The sequence below is a fragment of the Drosophila ananassae genome, chromosome 2L (genome assembly GCF_017639315.1).
Source record: "Drosophila ananassae strain 14024-0371.13 chromosome 2L, ASM1763931v2, whole genome shotgun sequence".
NCBI classification, from domain to species: Eukaryota; Metazoa; Arthropoda; class Insecta; order Diptera; family Drosophilidae; genus Drosophila; species Drosophila ananassae.
This window is the reverse complement of record NC_057927.1, coordinates 13505076-13528145: the sequence shown is the minus strand read 5'-3', so window position 1 is coordinate 13528145 and position 23070 is coordinate 13505076. Positions and strand designations below refer to the sequence as shown.

Genomic DNA, 23070 nt, shown 5'->3' with positions numbered 1-23070 from the left:
TAAACAAATTTAAGGATAGTTTCAAATTATTTTCTTATCTATAAAATAATTTTTCCCATTTATTTTATCATATAATAAAACAATAACCACATTTTGTTTGTTTATATCCATTACGTTTATTTATTATTTGAATGTAAATTAAATTTAAATTACACTGCGCCACAGCATCTCTAAATATATTCCACTTTCGAATGCATCTATGCCCTAATTGATTTCGTTTTGTTGTGAACATTTTCATCAGTTGTTTTCTTTTTTTTAATTAATAGGTGTTTTTTTTTAAATCTTTGTTTTTTTTATTTTTTATTTTCTTGGGGGAAAAAGAATCACAAAACTAGCGCTTAAGTTTTCTACTCTTATTGGAGTGTGGCAACGACATTGACTCGAAATATAATTTGATCATATTTGAAAGTATTTCTAGCTCTCTGACCTAATAACGGGCATAAATCGGGGATTATACACTATATGTATATAGTAAACTTAAAATTAGTTAAATCGAGAATAATGTACAATATACAGGGCCAGTGCCACATAATCAATTATATGATTTAATTTCCTTTGTTTCGCGAATAACAGATCTCATCATAAAACAATGCTTTCAAAATCTAAACTCATACATAATTTCTTAAATCAGTTAAATGGTTCTGTGTTGGTTTAACGTGTATTTGTGTTTAAATAAGAATTAAAAAAAAAACAAAATCTTTGATTAATCCGAATCAGGTAAACAATTCAATCTTATATGTATTTTACGCATTCTTTTATAGTTTCTTTTTTTTTTTTGTGTTTTGTTTGTTATTGTATTTTTGGAAGTTTGCAGGCGGGGCGTTATCTAGTATGCCGATTGGGTTTAATTGTAAAATGTATATAAAATAAATCACAATTTGTATACGCATATAAATGACGTGTATGGGTGTTTTGTGTGTGTTGTTTGTTGTGTCTGTGGGGAGGCTTGGGGCTTGGGGTAGTGGATGTGGATGTCCTGCGCACAGGCCAACACAAGGTTCGGCTACATATTTATTAATATTAATAATAAACATTAGTTAATTGTTTAAAACAAAGCAGCTGACAGCTGGCAGCTGGCAGCCGACAGCATATAAATAGCGAACCCAAAACGAAAAACATTGAAGAACGTTCCTAGTAATAACCGAAACATATACAACATTTCTCGGCTTAAGGATCGGTGACAACCTACAGGCTAAGGACTCGGGGCGATCGAACTGATCCCCTCATATGAGAAACTGGCGATCGGTGCCGCTATTTGGCAAGGCGGCCACGCCTATACCGCCTTGCGTTGGCGTTTGCAGGAACGCCGAATCATCGACCATCGCCGACTCCGTTGCCGGCGTACTGATTGCAATTGGTTCATAGATGGAGCGATGCGGTGGCATATCGTCGTCGTCCTTGAAGGAGCCGCTTAAATTCGGATTGAGGATGTTGTTCGAGGCGGGTGTGGCCACCGCCACGGCCACGGCAACTGTCCCCGTCACAGGCAAGCCCATGGCACTGGTGCCGGACTCTACATGCTCCAGATAAGGTGGCGCCGCAACACTAATCGTATTCGGCTGGCGGCGGAACAGGAAGCTGAAATAATTCAACGAGTAATTTAAATCACAGATCTAATGTGAAATGATAATGTTTACTTACTTAAAGTTGAATCGGGACCAGATCGATGGACGTCCTCCATTGAACTGTTCAGCCAAATTGGCTGGCAAATTGGGGGCACGATCGAAGGGATTGATCCTTTCACGGGGAGCTCCGGACGATGTGGCCGGACGCACAGCCGAGTCCAGCAGGGCTGCACAAGCAATTCGATTAGTTAGAGTAACAATTAATGAATGCATTTCACCGGCAGACGCACCATTCTCGTCGTCCGAACTTTGGGACTCTTGGTTCTCGAACGGATTCCTTCCAGGATCCCCCCGTCGGAATGTGCCGTGCCTAGTTGTTCCGGCAGCAGCTGCCGCACCCACATTTGAACTGCTACCACCAGCAGCAGCAGCATCCACCGCTGAAGATGCGGAGCTTGTTTGTGTCGTCTGGCGAGTGCTGGATTGTTGCTGCAGTAGTGGCGTCGTGTCATCATCGGTGTCCGTAACGTTATCCAAAGAAGGCTGTCGACTCCGACTTACACGCGTTGCGCCCTTCGTAAAAACCTTGCGCTTACAAATGGGGCAAACGCGTCGATTTTCGGTGAGCCAGGGATCGATGCAGTGTGTGTGGTAGGCTAAATAACATTATCCGAATTTAGTAAAGGCTATTATGAGTTAACTGATTCACTTACGATGTGAGCAGGGCAGAACGCGCAACTTGTCGTCCTCGACAAAGTCCTCCAGACAGATCACACAGGTGTCGTACTTGTTGTTCACATTGTTCTTTGTGTAGCGGAGCACCGGCAGCTTCTTCAGCATACTCTTTGGCAGTCGGTGGCGACGCAGACGTCTCTGTTCTCTGATGCACTTGTAGATCATGTAGATAACCTAACCGCCAGCCGGCAAACAAAGAAGTCAGAGTGAGAATAAAATAAAAATAAAACTCTGATCACTTACCATGATGATGAAGCACAGGCCAATCAGTATGGAAAAGGGTAATATTAGTTGGGTATTGATGTTGAAGGGAAGCTCATCGTTGATGATTAGCACCACTTCGGGCGTGAAATACGAGGCTAGGGCTTTGCCCGAAGTGTGACCCACAAAAACGGATGGTATGTGGATGCCAGTCCTATTATCGGCCGACATTTGCTCTAAAATTTTTACAAAAAATATTAGTTTAAATAAATCTATTAGTATATGGTTAAATAGATAATTACCCAAGTCATCTCCTTCATTATTGTAAACAATCACAGCAGAATAGCTGGCGTTCTGAGCCACTCGCACCTTCCGCTCAAATGTGCACTCACCCCCGCTGCAAAAACAACTCAAATTAATATGAAAACTTGTGGGAAATAGTCATGCCTATAGTTACCGTGATATTAGAGCCACAAATTTAGCGCCGGTTGGATAATTAAGGTGCGGTGGCCTACTCAGGTGGTCGCAAGCGTAGGATTGGGTGGGAATGGGCGGTACAACGAACACTTTGATGCCATTAGACGCCAATTGTGGACCGAATTGCGCTGGCATGGCATTAAACTCTTCAATCAACTGTAACAATTACACAATATTATTAAATTAATCTGATTATAGAATAGAACTTTTCTTACCTGATTTGTGACTCTACGAAAGACAAGAACATGCCCATCGACTAGAGTCGCCTCATTACAAACAAGGCTGAGACCCATAAGGGTGATTAGGAGGCAGCTTTTCAGACACATTTTGCCAGCCAGGACACGACGTCTGTTGCCGGTAGAGTCCTCTTTTACTCTGTTATTCCTCAAGTCCACGGTGTCCTCTGCTGCTGCTTTGTTTCTTTACCATTCGCACTATTTGCATTTCTCATCTATGTGCCAGGATCCTGAAAATTAAAACGTTTAATATTAGTTACATTTTATTATTAAAATAATTGGCAGTTGCTGTGCTAGTAAGCTGAACGATGGTGTTAATGAGGACGCTCCCGAAGGCAACCCGCGGTCTTTTTGGATCGTCGATTCAATGGCAAACAAACAGCTCAACCGATAAGATAAACGGCTTGCGATTGTTCATATTTTTTTGTGTGTTTCCCTGCAAGTGTATAATGTGCGGGGGGTGTTGATTCTGCAAAATTTTACTTTTCCTCAGTCACGCTGCTCGACGACAGCTGTTTTGTTTGTTGACACAGCGCCGGCAATGGTAATTTTAGTTCTCATTGCAGTTTTCCAGAAAATATCTACAAAATATGCAGCTGAATCTGGAGAAGAACTATGACGTTTGGAAGCCAGAGTTGCCTTGAATGGATATTATCACCAATCTAAAATGTGAATCTGTAGAGAGCGGTCAGTAGTTATCAAAATGAATGAGTCTGCTTGCCGGCTGAGAACAAAATGACTCACGACGGGTGTTCGCTGATAGGAGAACCAGAACTTAGTCGCTGATCCACAGACCGCCTCGTAGAATTGCTTTAGGCTCCAGAAACAAATGTGGAAAGTTTTTTTTTTGTCGAAAAAAAATTATTAAAGTTGTTAACATTTTTGGCACACACACTGATCGACTGGAACGGTGTGCAAATATGCCACAAATTGTATTAAATTCACAATTCAACAAAGAGGAACGTCACTGGGCATTAGCACATCGATAGACAAGCGAATCAGCGACTTTAATGAGAACGTGACTTTGTTTTTATTGGATGTGTAAACAATTAATGGGAGGCATAGAGAGGGCCAGGCAGGCCATTCCACTGCGAAATTCAATCTGGGGAGACGCGTGCGTCCGGTTGAATATCAAAGAAGGGGCTTGAATAAGAATTTATTGTTTTTTATTGCTCGATTTGCATCAAAGTTTTAGTCTTTAACGATAGTTAGAGGTAGGATATATTAAATAATAAAAAAAAACTAAAGTATGCCAAACATTTCCAACTTGTTTACCAATGGGGGAATTCCTTTAAATATTTATATCTGAGAGCAATTTCTGTTAAAACCGCATAGTTTAGAGGCCAATATCGCCTTACACACTCGTTTCTAGACAGCCACCCAACCGCCCCCTCACACACACAAACAGTTACATGCAGAGGGGCATACCTTGAACTTTACAAGGTGGGACTGTGGGTCTCAAGGTTTTCCTTTTTGGAAGACTATTTCAGAACACAAATAATGACAAATTCAAGGTGGTAACAGGATAACAGGTAAAAATCAACAGGATAAATGAAAAATTCGGCCAATTAGAAAAGGCAGGCAGAAGTTAATGTACTTTAATTTCGTAAATTCGCTTTGTTATGCTTTTTTTCAGGCGTATCTGCTCGGACATGTGAATTTGTATGTATGAGTGGGTGAGTGTGCGTGTGTGCGTTTAATTAACACAACAAAGCAGCTGAGCTGGGCGATTTCCTGTGTTTTTTTCCTTCTTTTATTTTTTATTTAGATGCATTCAGCACAAACTCACTTGATTTCTGTTTGTCTCACTGGGTCTGGGCTTGGTGTTTTTAACTTGCTTGTGGGATTACTATTCCTTCATACATATATCCAATCCGACTTTTCAATACTCGTTCGCCCCAGCAGCACTCGTCGCCATCGCTTAATTGCGTTTTACCTTAATGTCTTTGCGTTAAATCTGCGGAGTTCAAATCCGCCCAGGTTAGAATTCAACAGGGACGCCTGGATGAGTTTTTCCTGGGCATGACACTCGCTCTAGGGGGCCACTTTGGGTTCGCTCGCTAATTATTGGGTATTAGAATTTGCATCCCACACACAAAAGTGTTGGAGATGACAGTGTTCCTGACAAACATCGATTGTTGGTGTAGTTATCGCGTTGGGGATTCGCTCCCTCCCAAGTTGGCAGCCCCCACACGGAGTTGCCACCTAGTTGGAATCCGTTACAAACTCAAATTAACTTTTTAGAAGTTATCGAATTAGAATTGAGAATTTTTTTGCTGTTTGAATAAATCATTAATATATTCAACTAAATGATCAGATATATGTTAGTGGAACAATTATGCATTTGGATTATGAAAGAATAAAAATCACATTTTTGAAGCCTACTTGATCCAGAGATACATTTTTCCCTGAATCGTATGCTTGACGGGATTGATCTTTTTGAGGATTTTGGTCATGGTCTCGACCAAACGATCGCTCGAGACGCCAGTCTTCTTGTTTTTGAATTTCGTGAGAAGTTCGGTGGCGGTGAGTGGTTTCCTCTTCAGGTAGCGACGTACTGCCTCCTCAGTAATTCCATAGTCCCTGAAAAGGAAAGTATTTTGTTAAACGGGAACTTCAAAGAGAATTTCCAAAAGAAACTTACTCCACTTTCGCCCCGGAGAAAGAGGTGGGCAGCGAAGTGCTGATCTCATTCTTGGGTCGCTTGGCCGGAGTGCTGGTAGGACTGTTGCTGGTGTCCGAGCCGGTAAGATCGCTGGGAAGGCTGTTCATCTTACGCTTGCTGGCGTCTGGCGACAAGGTCGGGGTGGCAGATCTTGATTTATTCGCATTGCTGCTGCTGCTCGTGGAAGCTTTACTGCTGGTCGTGGCACTTTCCTTATCCTTCTCTCGTTCTTTCTCCTTGGAGGCTGGCTTCTTTTTGGGTGGGCCATTGCTAAGGTCGTCTTCGGAGTCGGTGCTATCTGAGCTAAAGTCCGTGGAAGAATCGCCACCACTGCCGTTTGACTTGCCCTTCTTGTCGTCCTTGCCCACTTTCTTTTTCTTTTTGTCCTTGGAGGCATCATCCTTGCTCTTATCCTTCTTTTTCTTCTCGCCATCGGCTTCATCCTTGTCCGATTCATCAGACTTCTTCTCGTCGTCTTCCTCCTCATCGGAGGTGAGTAGCTTCCGCAGGGCATCCTCTTCGGCAACGCCCTTCATATCCTTGTCCAGCTTGGCCTCCGGATCCGGCTCACTAAAATTGGATATATTGAGAAGTGAAGACATAGTATAGTATTATGGTTACATACTCTTCACTGGAACTCGTGTCGTAATCCATTTCTCTTCCTTCCTCATCACCGTCGTCAGACTCCTCGAACGCCTCGTCGTCCACATCCCGCTTCTTTTTCTTCTTTTTGTCGGCTCCTTTTTTGCCCTTGCTCTTATCGTCGTCGCTATCTTCCTGCTCCTTCTTCTTTTTCTTTTCCTCCTCATCCTCCGAGTCGGATTCATCTTCGGAATCAATCCACTCGTCCATATCAGTGATCTTCAGTTCCTTTGACTTTTTCGTGGCCGCCTTAAGGAGCTTGGCTTCCTCTGGATCCTGCTCTTCCTCCTCGTCGCCTCGCAACCGCTTCCGCAACATGAGCGAAAAGTAGTTCATAACCTTTTTTCGCCGCCCAAACTCCTGTTCCGCCTCCTCAGCTGACAGGGACTTGTAGCGCTGGATGGGTTGGAAGTTGTACCATTCGTTAAGAGGATATGCCTCAATTGCACCATCGGGCGCATGGGTGAACACATAAAATGCTGCATTCTCACCCACTCCCCCTTCACGGATGCCCTTGAACTTCTTTCCTGTTTTGCCGCCCACTTTTAGAATCCAAGGCTGTGCTTCAGGGCGGTATTTCCTGGCAATGATACCAAACTTTTTGCGTCGCGCCTCCTCTCGCTGATCCCTGTTGTACTCAGAGCCGGCGCCAAATTTGGGCTGATCCTCATCCATGCCACGGAACTCCTTCATATTGTTCTCTCGCTCCAGCTTCACATTTCGCCATTGGGCGAAATCCACATTTAGGGTGGCGTTGAATCTCATAACATGGTGCTTCTTCCGCATCTTGGGCACCCGGATTTTGAACTCCTGCACATTGGACGAGGAGGAAGCAGCTGAATTGGAGGCTGAGGCAGAAGCGGCAGCTGCAGACGTGGAGCTCCCACTGGCAGCGGTTGGCTGCCAAGAGATCGAGAGTTAAAAAGAGGTTTTGGTCGAATGAATCGGTTACTTACCGACGGCTTTGCTGCACTTGACATTGTAATACTTGATGAATTTCCTCTTTATGGCTTAAAACTATTGCAATCTGAGTACCAGTTATAAAATTACTTGTCCCGCGACTGCAGCAGTCTGCCTTGCTTCTGGTGATGTGCAACAATTTCAAGTTGTGTTGTAAAAAATATCGATATATTTTCTTATTAACCAAAAGTCTTATTTAAATTGTTAATTGTTTTTTAAAATTCAAAAACGTTCTAAAAACGATGTGCATTATATGTTCCTAAAATATATTATTTATTTTGAATATACTGTTTTTAAACAGAAGACCTATTGATATCGATAAGCTTCTTATCGTAAATAATCCGTATCTAGATAAGCCCATCTCTAGGTTCGAATAAGCGCTATTAATTTTGTTTATTTTTTTGAAAACAGATAAGGCATTGGTATATAGGGAAAATGTCGCGAAATGTGACATTATCGGATGAGCAGAGCCGATTAAACGCCCGCCTGGAGGCACATATGGTATACATTTGCCCGGAGTGCGGTAAGGCGTTTCGCACACAGGTCGAATGGCGTCAGCATCTGAATACGGCAAGTTTTAAAGCAATTTTGCACAAAAGATTGTTAAATAATTTGATTAATTCCCGCAGAAACATGAGTATCTGAAGAAGACCTACTCGGACTTCAACTTTATCCAGATCGATGAACGTTTTCACGAGTGCCAGCTGTGCTTTAAGTGGGTGGAGAACGCCCATAAGACAATCGCCCTGCTCCAGTACCATTACTTTATGCACCTGGAGCACAGTGAGACCTACCGATGCGTGCACTGCCGCATGGCATACACCAGGCGCCGGGCACTCAACACACATCTGCTAGACACACACTTGCGCGAGATCGAGAAGTATGAGACGAAGCTGCGTCAGATGAAGCGGCAGCAACAGCAGGATAAGGAATCCACTGCCGGACCAGCAGCAGCAGCACCTGCTAATGCAAATGCGCTGCCGCATGTCAATGTGCCAGCCAAACGTGGTCGCCCTCGGGGCAGCGGTCCAAAACAGCGCAAGGATTTGCTACAAAAGGCTCTGATGGACATTGATCTCCACACTGAGGTAGACAAATCCCCCACTGCCGCGGCACAAGCAACGGCGGGCTCATCTGGATCAGTTTCCTCGGTCGCATCTAAGACAAATGCGAGTGAACAGAACCTGGACCGATGTTTGGACGCATACGAGGACATTGTCCGAAAGGAGGAGGGAAAGCAACCAAAGTTCGAAGCGGAATTGGATGCCCTCTGTCAGCAGTTTTTCGACGAGTCCACTCCGGCCGGAAAGGAGAAAAGGGAAGACAGGTCTACCGAGGAAGTGGTCCTAATCGAAATCGATGCGCTCGGAAAGGAAGAAGTAGCCAAGCTGAAAAAGGAAATGAAATCGGATTCTCAAAGTCAGGCAGCCAAGCGACGACGTATTTCTGCCTCGCCCAACCGCGATTCTGACTCTGAGGTGTCAACCAACGGACTAATGAAGCTAATCTCCTATCTCTGTCCCAAGTGTGGCAAGGAGATCGCATCGATGGAAGGCTGGAGGGCGCATGTGTTCAATAAGCACGACTTTGAGCACATTATCGAGAATAGTTTCAAGATTCAGGAGCCAGGTCACCAGGCAGTGTGCCTGCAGTGCCACGAAGTACAGCCATCCACTAAGCGGTCGCAGTTGCAGAAGCACTGCTTCAAGCACCTTCCCTACCGTTCCTACCTTAAGTGCAGCCTTTGCGATCGCACAAAGACTAGTACCTCAAAGATCTTGAATCACATTCGTTACAATCATCAGGATGAACTGCGGCGCAAAAACAAGACACAGTTGATCATCAAGCCGGAACCCAAATGGCCAAGTCCCGGCAGACAGTCGAATAAGCACTCTGTGGGGGATTATTCGGGTGAAGAAGACGGTGATGGGATGAATGGGGAAAGTATGGTGTGCGAGCACTGCGACATGTCGTTCAAGACCAAGTGGCGATACGATCGTCACGTCCCCAGCTGCCGCAGAGCCGGCGTCATTCCAGAATCAGGTTTCGAGGCCATGTTAAGCCACCTACGCGAAGGTAGTCGGCGCATCGAAGCCATCTGGAAGACGATGAACACTGAGAAGGTATAGATGTAGTCGATGTTGACAATAAAGCTTTCTTTTAGCTTCTAAATAAATATTCCAAACCGTAACAATTAGGACTTTTGTATTATAATCTTGAGACTCTTTATTTATTATATTAAATGTCAAATATTGTCCTTTTTTAGTAATGCTTACTTTATATTCGTATTTGCATTCTTCGAGATCGGAGCTGCGGTTTCAGCTTCATGGATCTGCCCGCCAGACGACTCCGCCATTGCCGCTTGCGGCTCCTGGCTGCTTTCTCAGTCTCATTGTGGGACGTTTCGTGTCGTTTATCGGTTATCTCGTGGTTGCTAGTTGTGATCACGAACTTTCGGTGGGAGGAGGCCGTTTCCGCCAGGTCCATCAGGAATATAAAGCGTGCGAACTTTCGCTGAAGGGCAGTTAGGTCGGGTGGCAAAGTGGTGGGCTCGACTAGAGATTCTGCATCGGTACTATTATGTTCTTCACCGGTGCTGGCCATTGTCTGGTTGTTACCATCTGGTCCTCCAGTCGTATTGTCTCCTCCTGCTGCTGTTGTGGTGTCACCTCCGGCTGGAGCTGTGGTGGTATCACCACCCGCTGCCACAGTGGTGACGGGTGCAGCATCTCCTTGTAAAAAGACGAATTCCTCGTGATTGGGCATCATAACGTGAATCCCATGTTTTTCGTATTCTATGTAGTCTTTGGTGTCCGATTCGTCGCTTTCAGTTATCCATATTTTGGGATCTGGCTCCTCCTCCTCTGCCCGAAGGTAGGCGAAATCGGCCTTTGGCACCTCAGTGTCATACTTTTCGTCCGGGGAGCACAGATTGTGGAAGATTGAATGGGATCCTGTTTTGCATCCTGATCCCGCTAGCTGGCTGGTGGTATAGATGTGTTTGCCCTTAACCAGTCCCACGGCAAAGTTGCAGGTCAGATAGGTTTGGAACCATCCATTGTGGGTCTGCTGCAGGATGGCACAGCCGAAATGATCGTTACTTTCCAACATCAGTTGCAAGAAGTTGTACATTGGCGGTCTGGGAATAAATTTGAAATTTCAATACAGTTTCGTCCAAGTTTTCCGATTTCATACTTATTTTTGAGTCCTTTGAACTTCAGTATGTCTGCTATATGGACATTAAGATTTTCGTTCAACCATAATCCGAAGCAATCCTTTATGATGTCCTCCAGGTCAGGGATATTACCTTTAAAGGCCCGATACGCCACAGTCTGGCCGGCATGGGGAAACTTTTTAGTGTTCCTGCATTCGTCATGGCTCAGATGACAATTCCGTACATTGAACTCGGCCAAGAAAGCGAGATCTGGATCCCACTGTACAGAGGCCATCCTGGCAGCAGGACTCAATCCGTTTAAGCCACCTTTGGACACGTCATTCCTCAATGTGTTGAAGACGGTAACTATGAAGTGCTGGAGCCTCTCATTGATGGGCACAATATCGGCGTCCAATTCGCATAAGCGATGCGTGATAGTCTTAAATAATCATTAAATATTTTGTAAAAAATTAGACATTAAGACTGTAAATGTTTTAATTTAAATTTCTGCGCTAAAAGTTTAAAATGACGACACTCTGTAAAGCTTGAAAACTTGGGCGTGAAGTTCCAAGTAAGCCTTTAATTTCCATTAAGTTACTTCACCGTCTTACCTTTAGGAATATATATAATTTATAAAACATATTTTCTTAAAACTACACACTAAACTTGAGAAATTAGTTTATATTTATACTATTAGTTCCAGTATCTGAAATAGTATCTGATATCTGATAGTATGCTCACCATTGAGGCGTTACATGCCACATGAAGGTGTCCATGCGGGCACAGTGAGGGTTCGCAGTAGTCGACCGTTGTATCCGGTCCTTCATTATTTCCAGAAGACCCAGGCGCCGGCGTTGTGCTTGATCCTCCGGCCTGAGTTTCATTTCCGCCTCCGGGCGTAGTTGTATTTGATCCAGGATCTGCTGGCGTCGTTGCTGTCGGATCAGGAGCTACTGTCGTCGAGTCCTGACCTGAGGTCATATGAATCACTAAACCGAAAACCAAGAGAGCGCTTAGAACCAACGTTTTTCTTTCAGACATTATCGAGTACTAGGAGTTAGTTGAAAAATAATATATTTTCCCAAGCTCTTAATGTGTGAAATTTTTTATTATAAGCCAAGATAATTTTTAATTGCTTTATATTAATACCAATTTAATAATTTCTTTTCTGCTGATCTCTAAATGCTCTTAAATACCATCCTCTTTCTTTATAGAGCATATCCTTTCTTACATTGAAATCTTTATCCTAAATTTAGGAAGTCGAAAAAGATCTTAAATCAGACTCTAACTAAGAGTGAAAAAATCAAAAAATTAAGCTTGTTTTTAAATACAAAATAAATATAAAAAATAGTATTTGGTTCGGTCAAGTTTATTGTTTACAATTCTTGTTTAAATATGCAACGAATCGGGCGAAATTCGTCTTAACCGTGTAGATGGTGGCGCGGCGTTCCTTTAATTCCCGGCGCTGTTGTCTCAGCTTGGACTTGAATATCTCTTCCAGGGCTTGGATTCGTTCGCACATCTGTAGCTCGGCGATGATTTGCGGCCAGTCTTCCACGGCGAAAATGTCCATTAAAGCGTCCAGTCCCTCGGAGAGGGCCCAAAGATCCTGCTCGTGGGAGCAGGCATTAAGTAGGAACAGAACAATCGCCTTGACAAGTGGTTCAGGAAGCAGTGATCCCAGAGTTCCCAGCATTCGGTTCCAGTTGACCCGAATGTCCATTACTGTGCACTTGCTGGCACCCTCGATGATCATGTTTAAATCGTTCTCCGTCATCTGGCCGAAGAGTTCTCGTCGGGACTTGAGCAGACTCAGCGTGGAGCGCATTAGCGATGTGATGGCCTCCATTACAGGCGCCTCCTCAGAGCCCTTGAACGCCTGCTGGCCGAGGTTCATCCACATGTTGTAGATCTCAGTGTGTCCACCCAAATCCTCCACAGACAGCACATTGCACAGGTTCTGCAAACAGATGAGGTAGGATACCCGCAGCTTGGACACCTTTTCCCGAAGATTCTCATGCTGATCCAAGACCTTTTCCAGAGTAGGATCCAAGGGTTGTGCTTTCAGCCACAGTTTTTGGACGACGTTGTTCAGCTTGATGGTCTCTACAAAGTTAGCGGGCAGTCCTCCAGCCCCGCTGTCTTCTGCGTCCTCTTCCATGTCGTAATCGGCCACGCTTTCAGTCTCTGACTGGTCGGAGGCAGAGTCCCAGTTACTTTGATCATCACTGGACCCTAAATTGGTTATAATCTCTGCCACCAAGCGCTGGGCATCTAGTAGGTGTTCCAAGTCCTTTAATACAGCTTCTGCGTCGCTCTGACCGGACTTGGGTTCGTTCACAGTTTGGGTTTCAGTCAGCTCTTCGGTTTCCATAGATATCTCCAGAACGGGAGCTTCGTTTTTTGACTTTACATCCTGAATCTGTGTTCGGCAGTTTCCCAGCTGGGCTTGGGCATCAATACTGAGCAGCGGGTCCAAACCATTTAGGATCTCTTTGGTGTGGGCAGCCGAGCAGGCGGGTACATTGCACAGTATCCCAGCTGCCAAAGCGCTAAGATAAAGTTGTCCGTGATTCTCCGCCGGAGTAGCCAGCAGTTCGGGCAATATTCCGGCACTGGCCAGAAGGTTCCACGAGGAAGAATTGTTCTCCGATATTACCAGCACCAGTTGGGCCACTGACAATGATATCTCCAAGCCAAATTTACGATAGTCCAGGCACAGCAGAAGTCTTCCCAGGAAGTTAGCCTGATTGAAGGCTTCGGTAGCTGTGGGAGAGCTCTCGCATAGATTACGGAGCAGATGGATGGCTTGAAGGAAAATGTCGGCTTGTAATTCGGATTCGAAACCACCTTTGGCCAAGTCGTACTCCAGGAGCAGAGACAGCAGGGCAGTCAGTATATCGTTGTCCACCAGAAAGTCACAGACCTCTGATCCAAAAACTGAGAGGTTCCGGAAGGCGCCCGCAGCTGCATCCCGAATAGCGCTCTCCTTGTCACACAGCAAAGGAGCCGCAATCCTGACCAGTTCGCTCTCACAAATTTCTCGCACTTTCTCCTTTCGAAGCGCCAGAACGGCAAAGGAATGCAGTCCATTCAGTTTGTCCTCCACGTCCGGACGCTGCAGGTGCAGGCATATCGCCTCGATGGGACCGCATCCTTCCATCTCGCCCTCTGTCCCTCCCCCCGCATCAATATCTAGTCCTGTGGAGGTGTCCATTCCGGACGGATTTCGGGTCTTCACTTTCCGTGTTTTTCCCATTTCCCTAAACGCGAGTCGCACGTGTTGTTGATTATTTAAAATGTGAGTATATCGATAATTGTCAAGAATTATATATTTATATCGAATCTAATCGAATTTTATATCGAATATAAGTTATTTTTTAAATATTTAATAATCATTTTTCCCGGGCACATTTTGTAAAAATAAACTTTCTAGAAATAATAATTGAGAGAATACGTATCGCCAGGATACGTATAATAAGGATACGATAAATGTAAAAATACCGTGCAGAAATGTAAAAATGGCAATTTAAATTTTGAATTATTAAACAATTCAAACGGAATTTTTTAGTGAAAAATAAGGGAGTTCATTGTTTTAGATTTGATTGTTTATTTATAAATAAGTTTATAGTATTATACAGTCATCGCAAGCTCCACAGTCACCGTCTCCGCAGTCACAGTCTCCGCAGTCGCTGCAGCAGTCATTTGAGATGGAATCGTCCAAAGAATTTTTTTCAATGGGGGGCACTGATAACTCAGAAGTAGCTTCAGCTGGAAAAAAATTTAAATTTGAAATATAAATAGTACTTTACTGCTTTCGGCCCAAATTTAAAAAAAATTATTTTCAAAGATACGTGATAAAATATTTTGGTTTTAATTCTAAAAGTTAAAAATGATGAAACTATAATTTTTAATCTGCTCACAAGCAACATTGGTCGAAAAAGGGTTAAAAAATCACTGCTTACTTGTAATCACCAATGCATTATTGCCCAAATTTATCAGCTCAAGGGTAGAAAAAATTCTATCAACATCTGAATAGGAGTACCACATCGAATTGGCCCCGTTGTCATTTGCCTTATCGCGCCTATTAAATAAATTTAAATTTTTAATAAAGTAGCACTGAAATTTTTTTGAATAAAGTAGCACTGAAATAATTACTTATATTGGTGTGTCATTTCAGCTATTTTATCCTTTACATCCTTCCATTCCACTTGGAATCCGGTGTTTTGTAGGATTTTTGCAATTTTTACACATGTATCGTGGGTAGTTTCGGGTTTTTGAAGAGCAGCAGCATGTTCTTTCCACAACTGGCATAGAAGAAGTTCTTTTTCGTTGTCCCAAATAATTTCATTTTGTGGATTCATCTAAAAAGTATGGAATACTGGTTTGAGTAATAATTATAACGGTTCCCATTTTGAATAATAATAATAAAAGAATAAGTATGGTTGGATCAGTGAAGACCCACCACGTTCAAAAATCTATTTATGACTGTGTTGCTGAGTATTTTGACTTTTGGTCTAAAATTAAGAGTCAATTAAAACTCTTTAGACGAGATAAGAGTACCAGGCCGTGTTTCTTGCTGGAAAGACTAGACTTGGCGGAATGGAAAGATTATAATAAAATACGATTGAAGCTTTCAGAAAACTTGTTTGCTTACGTAGTTAATTGGAATGCAGTGGACGGGATTTTTTATGAGTAAGTGTTTTACGCTTCGCGCAATAGAACTATGTTCAATCAATGTTTATTCACTACTGAATGTTAAGTTGAATTAGAGAAAAGAGCCTGTATAAATATTATGTAATTGCGTTTTCGACAATTTTTGACCACTTCCCCATATATTGATCACCGTATCATAAATTGATCATTTCATTGAACGTCCCATCTGTTGGTGTTGGAAAAACATTTAATCAGCAAATATTTTGCTTTGAAAACCACTTTTCAATTATTTTTGAATAAATTTGAAAATACACCAAATCTTATGTACAGTTTATGGTGAACTCTCAGTATTACTTTCTCTATTCGCTTATTAAAAGTGTTTGTTTATTAAAAATCTAAACTTGTTCTTAATTTTGAATAATTTAATTTTAATTGGAACAGTCGAATTGACAGAAGATAAAAAAATGTTGAGTATATTTTGTATTCAAAAATTTTTTGTTCTACACCAGTTGAACACTTTTTGATAAAAATGAAAGAAAATTATCTAAAAATTATAAACCTAATTAAATTTAATGTTTAAATTTTCGCCAATTTTGATAATTTTTAAAAAAGTTATCGGCACCACATAGGACAGTCGCAACAGTGCTGCCATCTGCGATACACGATAAAAAACTTATCGAAAGCATGCCTGAATGTATTTACATCCCTAGCGGCAGAAAAGTGCAGAAAATATCTGAAAATTTCTAAATGCAAAGAGAAGATACAGCGAAAAGCGTGCTCCGTGTATAATGGAAACGAGTTTAGATGAGAGCATGGACAGCGAGAAAGCCATTTCGCCCAGCAAGGGCCCTTCGGAAACCAGCCTTCAGCAATCTCCGCTTGGAGTAGCTGGCCTCAATGGAAACGATAATGGTGTTGGAGGAGGAGGAGCTGGAGGTGGAGGTGGAAACGGAGGAAGCCAGGAAACACCAAATAGTGCCACCAATGAGTGGTAAGTAGTCAAGGTGATGTCTCTTTGGGTAACATATCATTAGCAACCTTGACTCATTTTAGGACTAAACCCGCGTTCAACGCGTTTAGTGGGCGACCCATTGGGGAGCACACAGCACAGCAGCAGGCAATGCAACAGCAACAGCAGCAACAGCAACAGCAGCAGCAACAACAACCGTCGCAACAACATCAACAGCAACCTGGTCCTGGGGCTAATGGTGTCACTCCCGGATCTGGAGCTCCCCCTGATATATGGGTAGAGACAAAGGCGGAGGATGGACGCTCGTATTATTATCATGCTGTAACAAGGGAAACCACTTGGACCCGACCTGATGGCCCCACCGTGAAAATTATGACGCAAATCGAGGTGGAGGAGATGGCCAAGCGACCGGCACAAGCTTCTGGCAAGCCGGAGGCAAAAACAACTGAACCTCCCGGCGAAATGCCACACCTCTCGTCACAGCCACCCGCGCACCTTATGAGCCAACCTCCGCCGAATGCAGCCGGACCACTGCTTTCCCAGCCACCACCTAATGTTCGGCAGCAGCCCCCACCTATGTTCCAGCCCCCAGGCATGCAGCCACCAGGAATGCAGCCACCAGGAATGCAGCCGCCAGGCATGCAGCCGCCAGGAATGCAGCCACCACCAGGTTTTGGGCAACCACCCTTCTGCATGCCGCCGCCAGCTTACGGTTTTCCGGGCGGTGCTGCCCCAGGTGGAGCACCTTGGGGAGTAGGCGTACCGCCGTGGCAGCAACAGCACATGCACGGTCCTCCCGGAGGTCAGGAGAAGCCGGCCAAGACCCTCATCATTAAACCCGGAGTTATTGATCCAGCAGTCATAGCCCGGGCGGCCGAGTGGTCTGAGCACCGGGCACCCGATGGCAGGCCGTACTACTTTCACGCCGGGCGTTCAGAAAGCGTTTGGGAAAAGCCGCAAGCTTTAAGGGACATGGAAGCAGCCAGAATGGCGGCACACTCTGGCGTCGCTCCCAATGTGCCTGCTGCCCCATCCGGCTTACCACCGCATCTGCTCCCAAATCCGTTGATGCATATGCCTCCAGGCTCAGCTCCCCCCGGATTTGATCCGCATGCAGCTTTTGCAGCAGCTGCCGCCGCCATGAAAGCCAACACGGAGAACTCAAAGGCGGCTCAGGCGGCCGCTCTGGAGAAGGAAGCTAAGCGGGCGGCCGAGGAGAAACGGAAAAAGGAGGAAGAGCAGAAGAAGGCAGCGGCCACCGCGAAGCAAACAGACAAAAGTAGACCGGTGACAAGCACACCTATTGCTGGCACACCGTGGTGTGTGGTGTGGACAGGGGATGCGCGTGTCTTTTTTTACAATCCGTCCACCAGGACTTCGGTATGGGACCGCCCCGAAGAGCTGATGAACCGCGAGGACGTGGACAAGGCGGTTAACGAACGGCCAGAGCAGCTGAAAACCCCGCAAGATAAATCATCCGAGGGCGAACAAAAGTCGACCGATGAGTCGGCGCAAGAGAAAGCTCAGGCGGCACAGGCTCAGGCGCAGCAGCAACAGCAAATTCAGAAAGTGGAGCAGGAGGAGGACGACGATGACGAGGTGATCAAGATTCGGACAGAATCCGAATCAAGTGTGGAGGAAGTGCCCACGAAACGGGTTCGAGTTAGTAAGTTCGACTACAAAGTTCGATACGAAATATGTTTATAAATTAATCTGAAATGTGATTGCCTTTATTTTAGTTTCAAAATCGAAGCGTGCGGAAGATGCCGCACTGGAGGCTGAGCAGCGAGCGGCCAAGGAACGAGCTCTGGTGCCGCTGGAGATGCGCGTCACCCAGTTCAAGGAGATGCTGAGGGAGAAGGATGTGTCGGCGTTTAGCACATGGGAGAAGGAGCTGCACAAGATCGTCTTTGACCCCCGATATTTGTTGCTGACATCGAAGGAGCGTAAACAGGTATTTGAAAAGTATGTAAAGGATCGCGCCGAAGAGGAGCGTAAGGAGAAGAGGAACAAGATGCGACAGAAGCGGGAGGACTTCCGAAGTCTAATGGAGGAGGCTAGACTGCACGGAAAGTGAGTAAAAATGTGCCAATTAAAATTATTGTATATGTTAATGTTATTTTTGCAATTTTAGGTCATCTTTCTCGGAGTTTAGTCAGAAGAACGCGAAGGAGGAGCGGTACCGGGCCATTGAGAAGGTGCGCGAGCGGGAGAGTCTGTTTAACGAGTACATCGTGGAGGTGCGACGCCGCGAGAAGGAGGATAAACAGATGAAAAAAGAACAGGTAGGCCGCCTAGGGCATGCTCTCGCCCCAATCCCATCACCTTACGTATCTCGATGTTTAAACATATATGCATATCTATTTATATAATAATAACTTACCTATATGTCATAATTATTTACATAATGTGATTGATTTTTTGTTAACTTTTAAACCATAAAACAACGTGTGAATCGAAAACGAAATCAAACCAAACTGAATCCGATACTGAAACTGAAACTGAAACTGAATTTGAACCCTGAACCGGTTGCATTGTCCCTGAACGTGTGTTGGGTTCCCGGTGGTTTGCCACCCGATATATTAGCCACTAGCTAGCAGGTTACAGCACAAATGCACCATCACCCTAAACACCAAAACACATAACAGCTTCTACAGCAACTTTATCAACATCCTCCTCAACAACGACAACGAAATGACCAACAACTGCCCATCAAGAGCCAAAGCCAAACTCCATCGACTGCCGCCTGCCATCGTCGTCCACTGAACCGACTCCATGACCACGCACACGCTTGCAATCTGTGTGGTGAGTTACTTCAAATCATACAAAAGACAAACCATTAAAATTTGTTTTTCTGCAATAAGAAACAAATTTGGATAAAACCAATAAAAAAAAATTATCCCATAATATCAAAAAACCAAAAATAAAAAAAATATACAAAATATCGAAAGGTTTGCCCAAACTGAAAATACCTTCTTGTTCGCTGTTGGTGTGATTTCCCCCGCTTCCATGTCGCAATTAGAGAGGATGTGTGATGCGACGTGATGATGACGTGAGCCTGTCTGTGAGTGGCATTGTCAGATCTAGAGGCTCTATGGCTATGAAGTTCACCGGATGATCACCGGAGACTGTGACAGAGACTGAGGCTGAAACCACAGAGCCTGGTGTGAAGAGTTCCGGATGAGAGAGCAGCTAGCAGGAAATCGTGTGAAGAAGGGGTCTGCGGCTCTGAGCAAACAGTATGATAATACTTAATTTAATTAACCCACTATTTTCGTTTTGTTTACCAATAATGAAAACACTCAGCAGTTTGTCACCTAAATAAGGCAAGCCCAAGGAACCGAACAAGATACATGTCCTACGCAAAGCAAACGGGGGAGACTCCATGTCTCCATGACTCTTTGCTCTCGTAGGTCCTAGCAGCGGCGCATAGCCGCTGGAAGGGTCTCTGCCCAATTAAAATTACTCTATTCCGTATGTTTACTTTAGCTCTATAAACTACTGTATCCTTCGGCCTGGCTGAAGATTCAATCCCAAGGATCGCAATGCAACATTTTGAGAGAGGAACGGAATTAACTTGTCCGATTCCAAAAGAAAGAGGCTTCACTCCGTAGAAAATCATATATTTTTGGTTCAGTAATTTATTCCATCTACATTTAATTTAAATTATGTGTTTTTTGAACGCACTTAAAAGAGGTTTTTTGATTTTCTTTGCTGTCACCCACCTTATCTCTTTGGTATCCAGTGGTTCGATTCTCGTCCGTCTCATCCAGTATCTACGCCGACCTCTCTCAGCTGGCAGATCCTTAGCTAACCCTAAGATTTCTTTCAGTTATGTCTCTACCTGATAATCAACCCCGTTCTCTTTCAGCAAACAAATCGTGTAACTATATTCACTAAAATAAAAACTAGCGCTAAGCCCTAAGTTACATTCATAAGATCTAGATGGTTAAGTGAAATTCGCATCAATTCCAGACCACTAATTCTCGGTTTCGTTTTTCTTATCTTCCATATGGCTGTCATGTCCATAATCCTTTTACACAAAAATACATAATCTAGATCCGCAGGGACTTTCTGGATATGCTGCGGGAGCGTCATGACATCGAACGACATACCAGGTGGTATGACATCAAGAAGAAGCTGGATTCGGACCTGCGCTACAGAATGGTGGACTCCATGTATCGTGAGGAGTATTTCGAGGATTATCTTCACATTATGAAGGAGGAGAAGCGCAAGGAGCGTGAACAGCGGGAGCAACGGGAACGGGAGCGACACCGTGAACGGAAGTCGGACCGCAAGGACAGAGATAAAGATAAGGACAAGGACAAGAGTCGCAAGGATCGCGACCGCAGTCGATCGAAAGACAAGGAACGGGAGCCTAAATCCTCAAAGGATAAGGAAGAAAAAACCAAGTCTGAGAAGAGCCGGAAAAGAGAAAGTCCTGTAGGTAGAAGAGTGAAAATTAAAAAAACAAAGCCTCACTATCTTTATTTCTAGGAGGAGGGTGAACACCGGGAAGATTCCGAGCGAGAGGAACGGGCAGGAAGCGTGGACAGCGAGGTGGCCCGGCAAAAAGAAAACGAGGCCGAGCAGAAGCAGAAGGAGCGCGAAAAGAAGCTTCGTGCTGAGCAGAGTATCCGGGAACGCGAGAAGGAGGTGCAGCGCACCCTCGCCGGTCATCTGAGGGATCGGGACAAGGAGCGGGAGCATCATATGCGCGAGGAGTGCATTGGTCACTTCACCGCACTGCTGACGGATCTGGTGCGGACACCGGACTTCACCTGGAAGGAAGTGAAGCGCCAGCTGCGGAAAGATCATCGCTGGGAGCTGATAGAGACTCTTGATCGGGATGATCGTGAGCGGTTAGTAATAGGCTTTTTTTGAAAATCATTCTTTTTTTAAATTACATAATATTACTATCCCTACAGAAAGTTCAATGAACATATTGACAATCTCATGAAGAAAAAGCGCGAGCGCTTCCGGGAGATGCTAGACGATGTGAATACACTGCAGTTGACCAGCACCTGGAAAGAGATTAAGAAGCTAATCAAAGAGGATCCGCGCTATTTGAAATACAACTCGGAGAAGGGCGAGAGGGAGTTCCGTGACTACATCAAGGATAAAACAATGCATGCCAAGACGGCGTTGCGAGAACTGTTGCAAGAATGCAAATTTATAACTCACAAAAGCAGCGATCTCATCAAAGAAAACCCCAACCATCTAAAGGAGATCCAGGACATACTCAAAAACGACAAGCGGTATGGGAACAAGTTAAAATTAATTAGTTAAAATCTGATGTGATGTGATTTTTTTTTTAGGTATTTGGTGCTGGATCATATGGAGGAGGAGAGAAACACCATTGTGCTCGGCTTCTTGGAGGAGCTGAACAAACGTGGCCCACCACCGCCGCCCACAGCCTCTGAGTCGACACGCCGCAACAAATAGTGTCATCTTGTTTGCATTAAGAAACTGCTAACACTATTCAATATAATCTTAAAGTCTATTTAATTTTTTAAGGCGCCCTATGTTCTGTAGCTTCTATTATTTTAATGAATAAAATATACACTTTATTGCAATTGAAATGAAGTATCAAGAAGAGCGATTGATTTCTTTCATAATAATTTATTGATCATTTATACGTCCTGTTTGAGTTGCGTTTCCTTCTATTCATATATATATATATTTTTTTGTATGTATATTGATCTTGTTTTACATTGTTTTGTGTTTTGCAATAAATCTATTTCTAAATGTACTTATTTAGCCATTCAACGGATCGCGTTATTGTTTATTACACATGCATTTCGCCATTCTAGAAATAAATACAAATACAATAACTTTCGTAGTTTTGTTCGTTTTTCAATGCCAGACTTATTTTCCATTGGCTCATTCCCCTCCTCTCTTTTTTATCCATTTGAATAATCAAAGTTCTATGCAAATGTTTGTTTTAGGAACTAATATATAAAATAATGCCCTCTGTTAGAAAACGATTTCTTCCTACGTCCTTAAAGATTTTGGTGTTTTTAACGCTTTGAGTATAAGCCCAACTAATCTACATACTTCTTAGATAATAGCTAGATCGGGTATAAACTAATTCCCTTTTAAACAAAGATTATTTATCGTATTTCTGATTAAGCAACATAAAAAGCTTCTCAATTGGAAATGAATGAAAACATTATTTTAAGATTACATTCATAATCAAACTCACGCTTCAATACATGCCCTATACCCTATAATAGCTGGTGTTTAGTTGACAGAATGCTCTCTCTATATGCTAGATTTTTTTTGTTTCACTATTTTAATGTTACGCTACCACTGCTAGTTACTATCAGTATATTATTTACTTGTTGCTTTTATTGATTTCATTTTTCTGTTCGGTTAGGCACAAAGTAACTGGATTTAATATCTTTCTTCTTGGTTTTTTTTGTTTTTTTGTCACGGGTTGAATTGTACACTCTATTATTAATTTACTAGTTATATTAAGTTCTACCAATTGATTGAACAGTGAGGTGTGATTCTCATAACTCTTCAACTTCAATATCATTTCACTTTAATATATTTCTACACTTTGTTGGTGTTTTTGGTTGCAAACTAAAATACGAGTCGGTGTCAGGTGTGTTTGTGATTTGTGTAAATGGTACATTTTATTACATATTGATGTTTCTATTTTGATTTTCGTATTACAAAGGAAGTCATATGCAATATCAGAAGCTGCACTAAAAAAGCAAAAATCAAAGGGTATACATAGAAGGGTGCAATGTTTCCTGAAAGGGAGGGGCAACAAGGGCAACACAAGAAGCAAATTAAAAAGA

General features: G+C 43.6%; 7 protein-coding genes across 11 annotated transcripts; 2 read left to right on the top strand and 5 right to left on the bottom strand.

Moving 5' to 3' along the window:
- Nucleotides 1-91: 91 nt before the first annotated feature.
- LOC6501136 (E3 ubiquitin-protein ligase RNF13) lies at nt 92-5355 on the bottom strand. The gene is made up of 9 exons (XM_014911413.3): nt 5004-5355; nt 3194-3444; nt 2959-3134; nt 2804-2898; nt 2544-2737; nt 2279-2474; nt 1856-2221; nt 1642-1792; nt 92-1578 (listed from the first exon to the last, which is right to left on the bottom strand). Exons 2-9 carry the CDS (start codon nt 3302-3304, stop codon nt 1224-1226), a joined length of 1644 nt encoding a protein of 547 aa, XP_014766899.1. The 5' UTR covers nt 3305-3444; nt 5004-5355; the 3' UTR covers nt 92-1223.
- Nucleotides 5356-5534: 179 nt separating this feature from the next.
- Nucleotides 5535-7642, bottom strand: LOC6501135 (general transcription factor IIF subunit 1). Its single transcript, XM_001954581.4, has 4 exons — nt 7478-7642; nt 6505-7421; nt 5859-6449; nt 5535-5797 (listed from the first exon to the last, which is right to left on the bottom strand). The coding sequence occupies exons 1-4, from the start codon at nt 7499-7501 to the stop codon at nt 5596-5598; spliced, it is 1734 nt and encodes a 577-aa protein (XP_001954617.1). The 5' UTR covers nt 7502-7642; the 3' UTR covers nt 5535-5595.
- A 150-nt stretch (nt 7643-7792) lies between these two features.
- On the top strand, nt 7793-9756 carry LOC6499450. The gene is made up of 2 exons (XM_001954580.4): nt 7793-8051; nt 8111-9756. Exons 1-2 carry the CDS (start codon nt 7917-7919, stop codon nt 9608-9610), a joined length of 1635 nt encoding a protein of 544 aa, XP_001954616.1. The 5' UTR covers nt 7793-7916; the 3' UTR covers nt 9611-9756.
- LOC6501134 lies at nt 9683-11683 on the bottom strand. The gene is made up of 3 exons (XM_001954579.3): nt 11377-11683; nt 10677-11074; nt 9683-10620 (listed from the first exon to the last, which is right to left on the bottom strand). Exons 1-3 carry the CDS (start codon nt 11674-11676, stop codon nt 9759-9761), a joined length of 1560 nt encoding a protein of 519 aa, XP_001954615.2. The 5' UTR covers nt 11677-11683; the 3' UTR covers nt 9683-9758.
- Nucleotides 11684-11983: 300 nt separating this feature from the next.
- On the bottom strand, nt 11984-13969 carry LOC6501133 (HEAT repeat-containing protein 3). The gene has a single exon (XM_001954578.4). It carries the CDS (start codon nt 13892-13894, stop codon nt 12005-12007), a length of 1890 nt encoding a protein of 629 aa, XP_001954614.1. The 5' UTR covers nt 13895-13969; the 3' UTR covers nt 11984-12004.
- Nucleotides 13970-14221: 252 nt separating this feature from the next.
- LOC26514179 lies at nt 14222-15235 on the bottom strand. Its single transcript, XM_032455191.1, has 4 exons — nt 15199-15235; nt 14794-14999; nt 14601-14719; nt 14222-14406 (listed from the first exon to the last, which is right to left on the bottom strand). The coding sequence occupies exons 2-4, from the start codon at nt 14997-14999 to the stop codon at nt 14261-14263; spliced, it is 471 nt and encodes a 156-aa protein (XP_032311082.1). The 5' UTR covers nt 15199-15235; the 3' UTR covers nt 14222-14260.
- A 711-nt stretch (nt 15236-15946) lies between these two features.
- LOC6499452 (transcription elongation regulator 1) lies at nt 15947-21843 on the top strand. 5 transcript variants are annotated; one of them, XM_014910587.3, is made up of 8 exons: nt 15948-16282; nt 16345-17927; nt 18001-18334; nt 18396-18546; nt 20321-20704; nt 20759-21123; nt 21190-21519; nt 21580-21843. In XM_014910587.3, exons 1-8 carry the CDS (start codon nt 16080-16082, stop codon nt 21704-21706), a joined length of 3477 nt encoding a protein of 1158 aa, XP_014766073.1. In that variant the 5' UTR covers nt 15948-16079; the 3' UTR covers nt 21707-21843. The 5 variants fall into 5 exon arrangements, with proteins under 5 accessions (XP_044569969.1, XP_044569968.1, XP_044569967.1 ...); XM_044714034.1 differs by lacking the exons at nt 20759-21123; nt 21190-21519; nt 21580-21843 and adding an exon at nt 18848-19066 and having other exon boundaries at nt 15947-16282; nt 19284-20368; XM_044714033.1 differs by lacking the exons at nt 20759-21123; nt 21190-21519; nt 21580-21843 and adding an exon at nt 18848-19066 and having other exon boundaries at nt 15947-16282; nt 19213-20368.
- The last annotated feature ends 1227 nt before the right edge of the window (nt 21844-23070 follow it).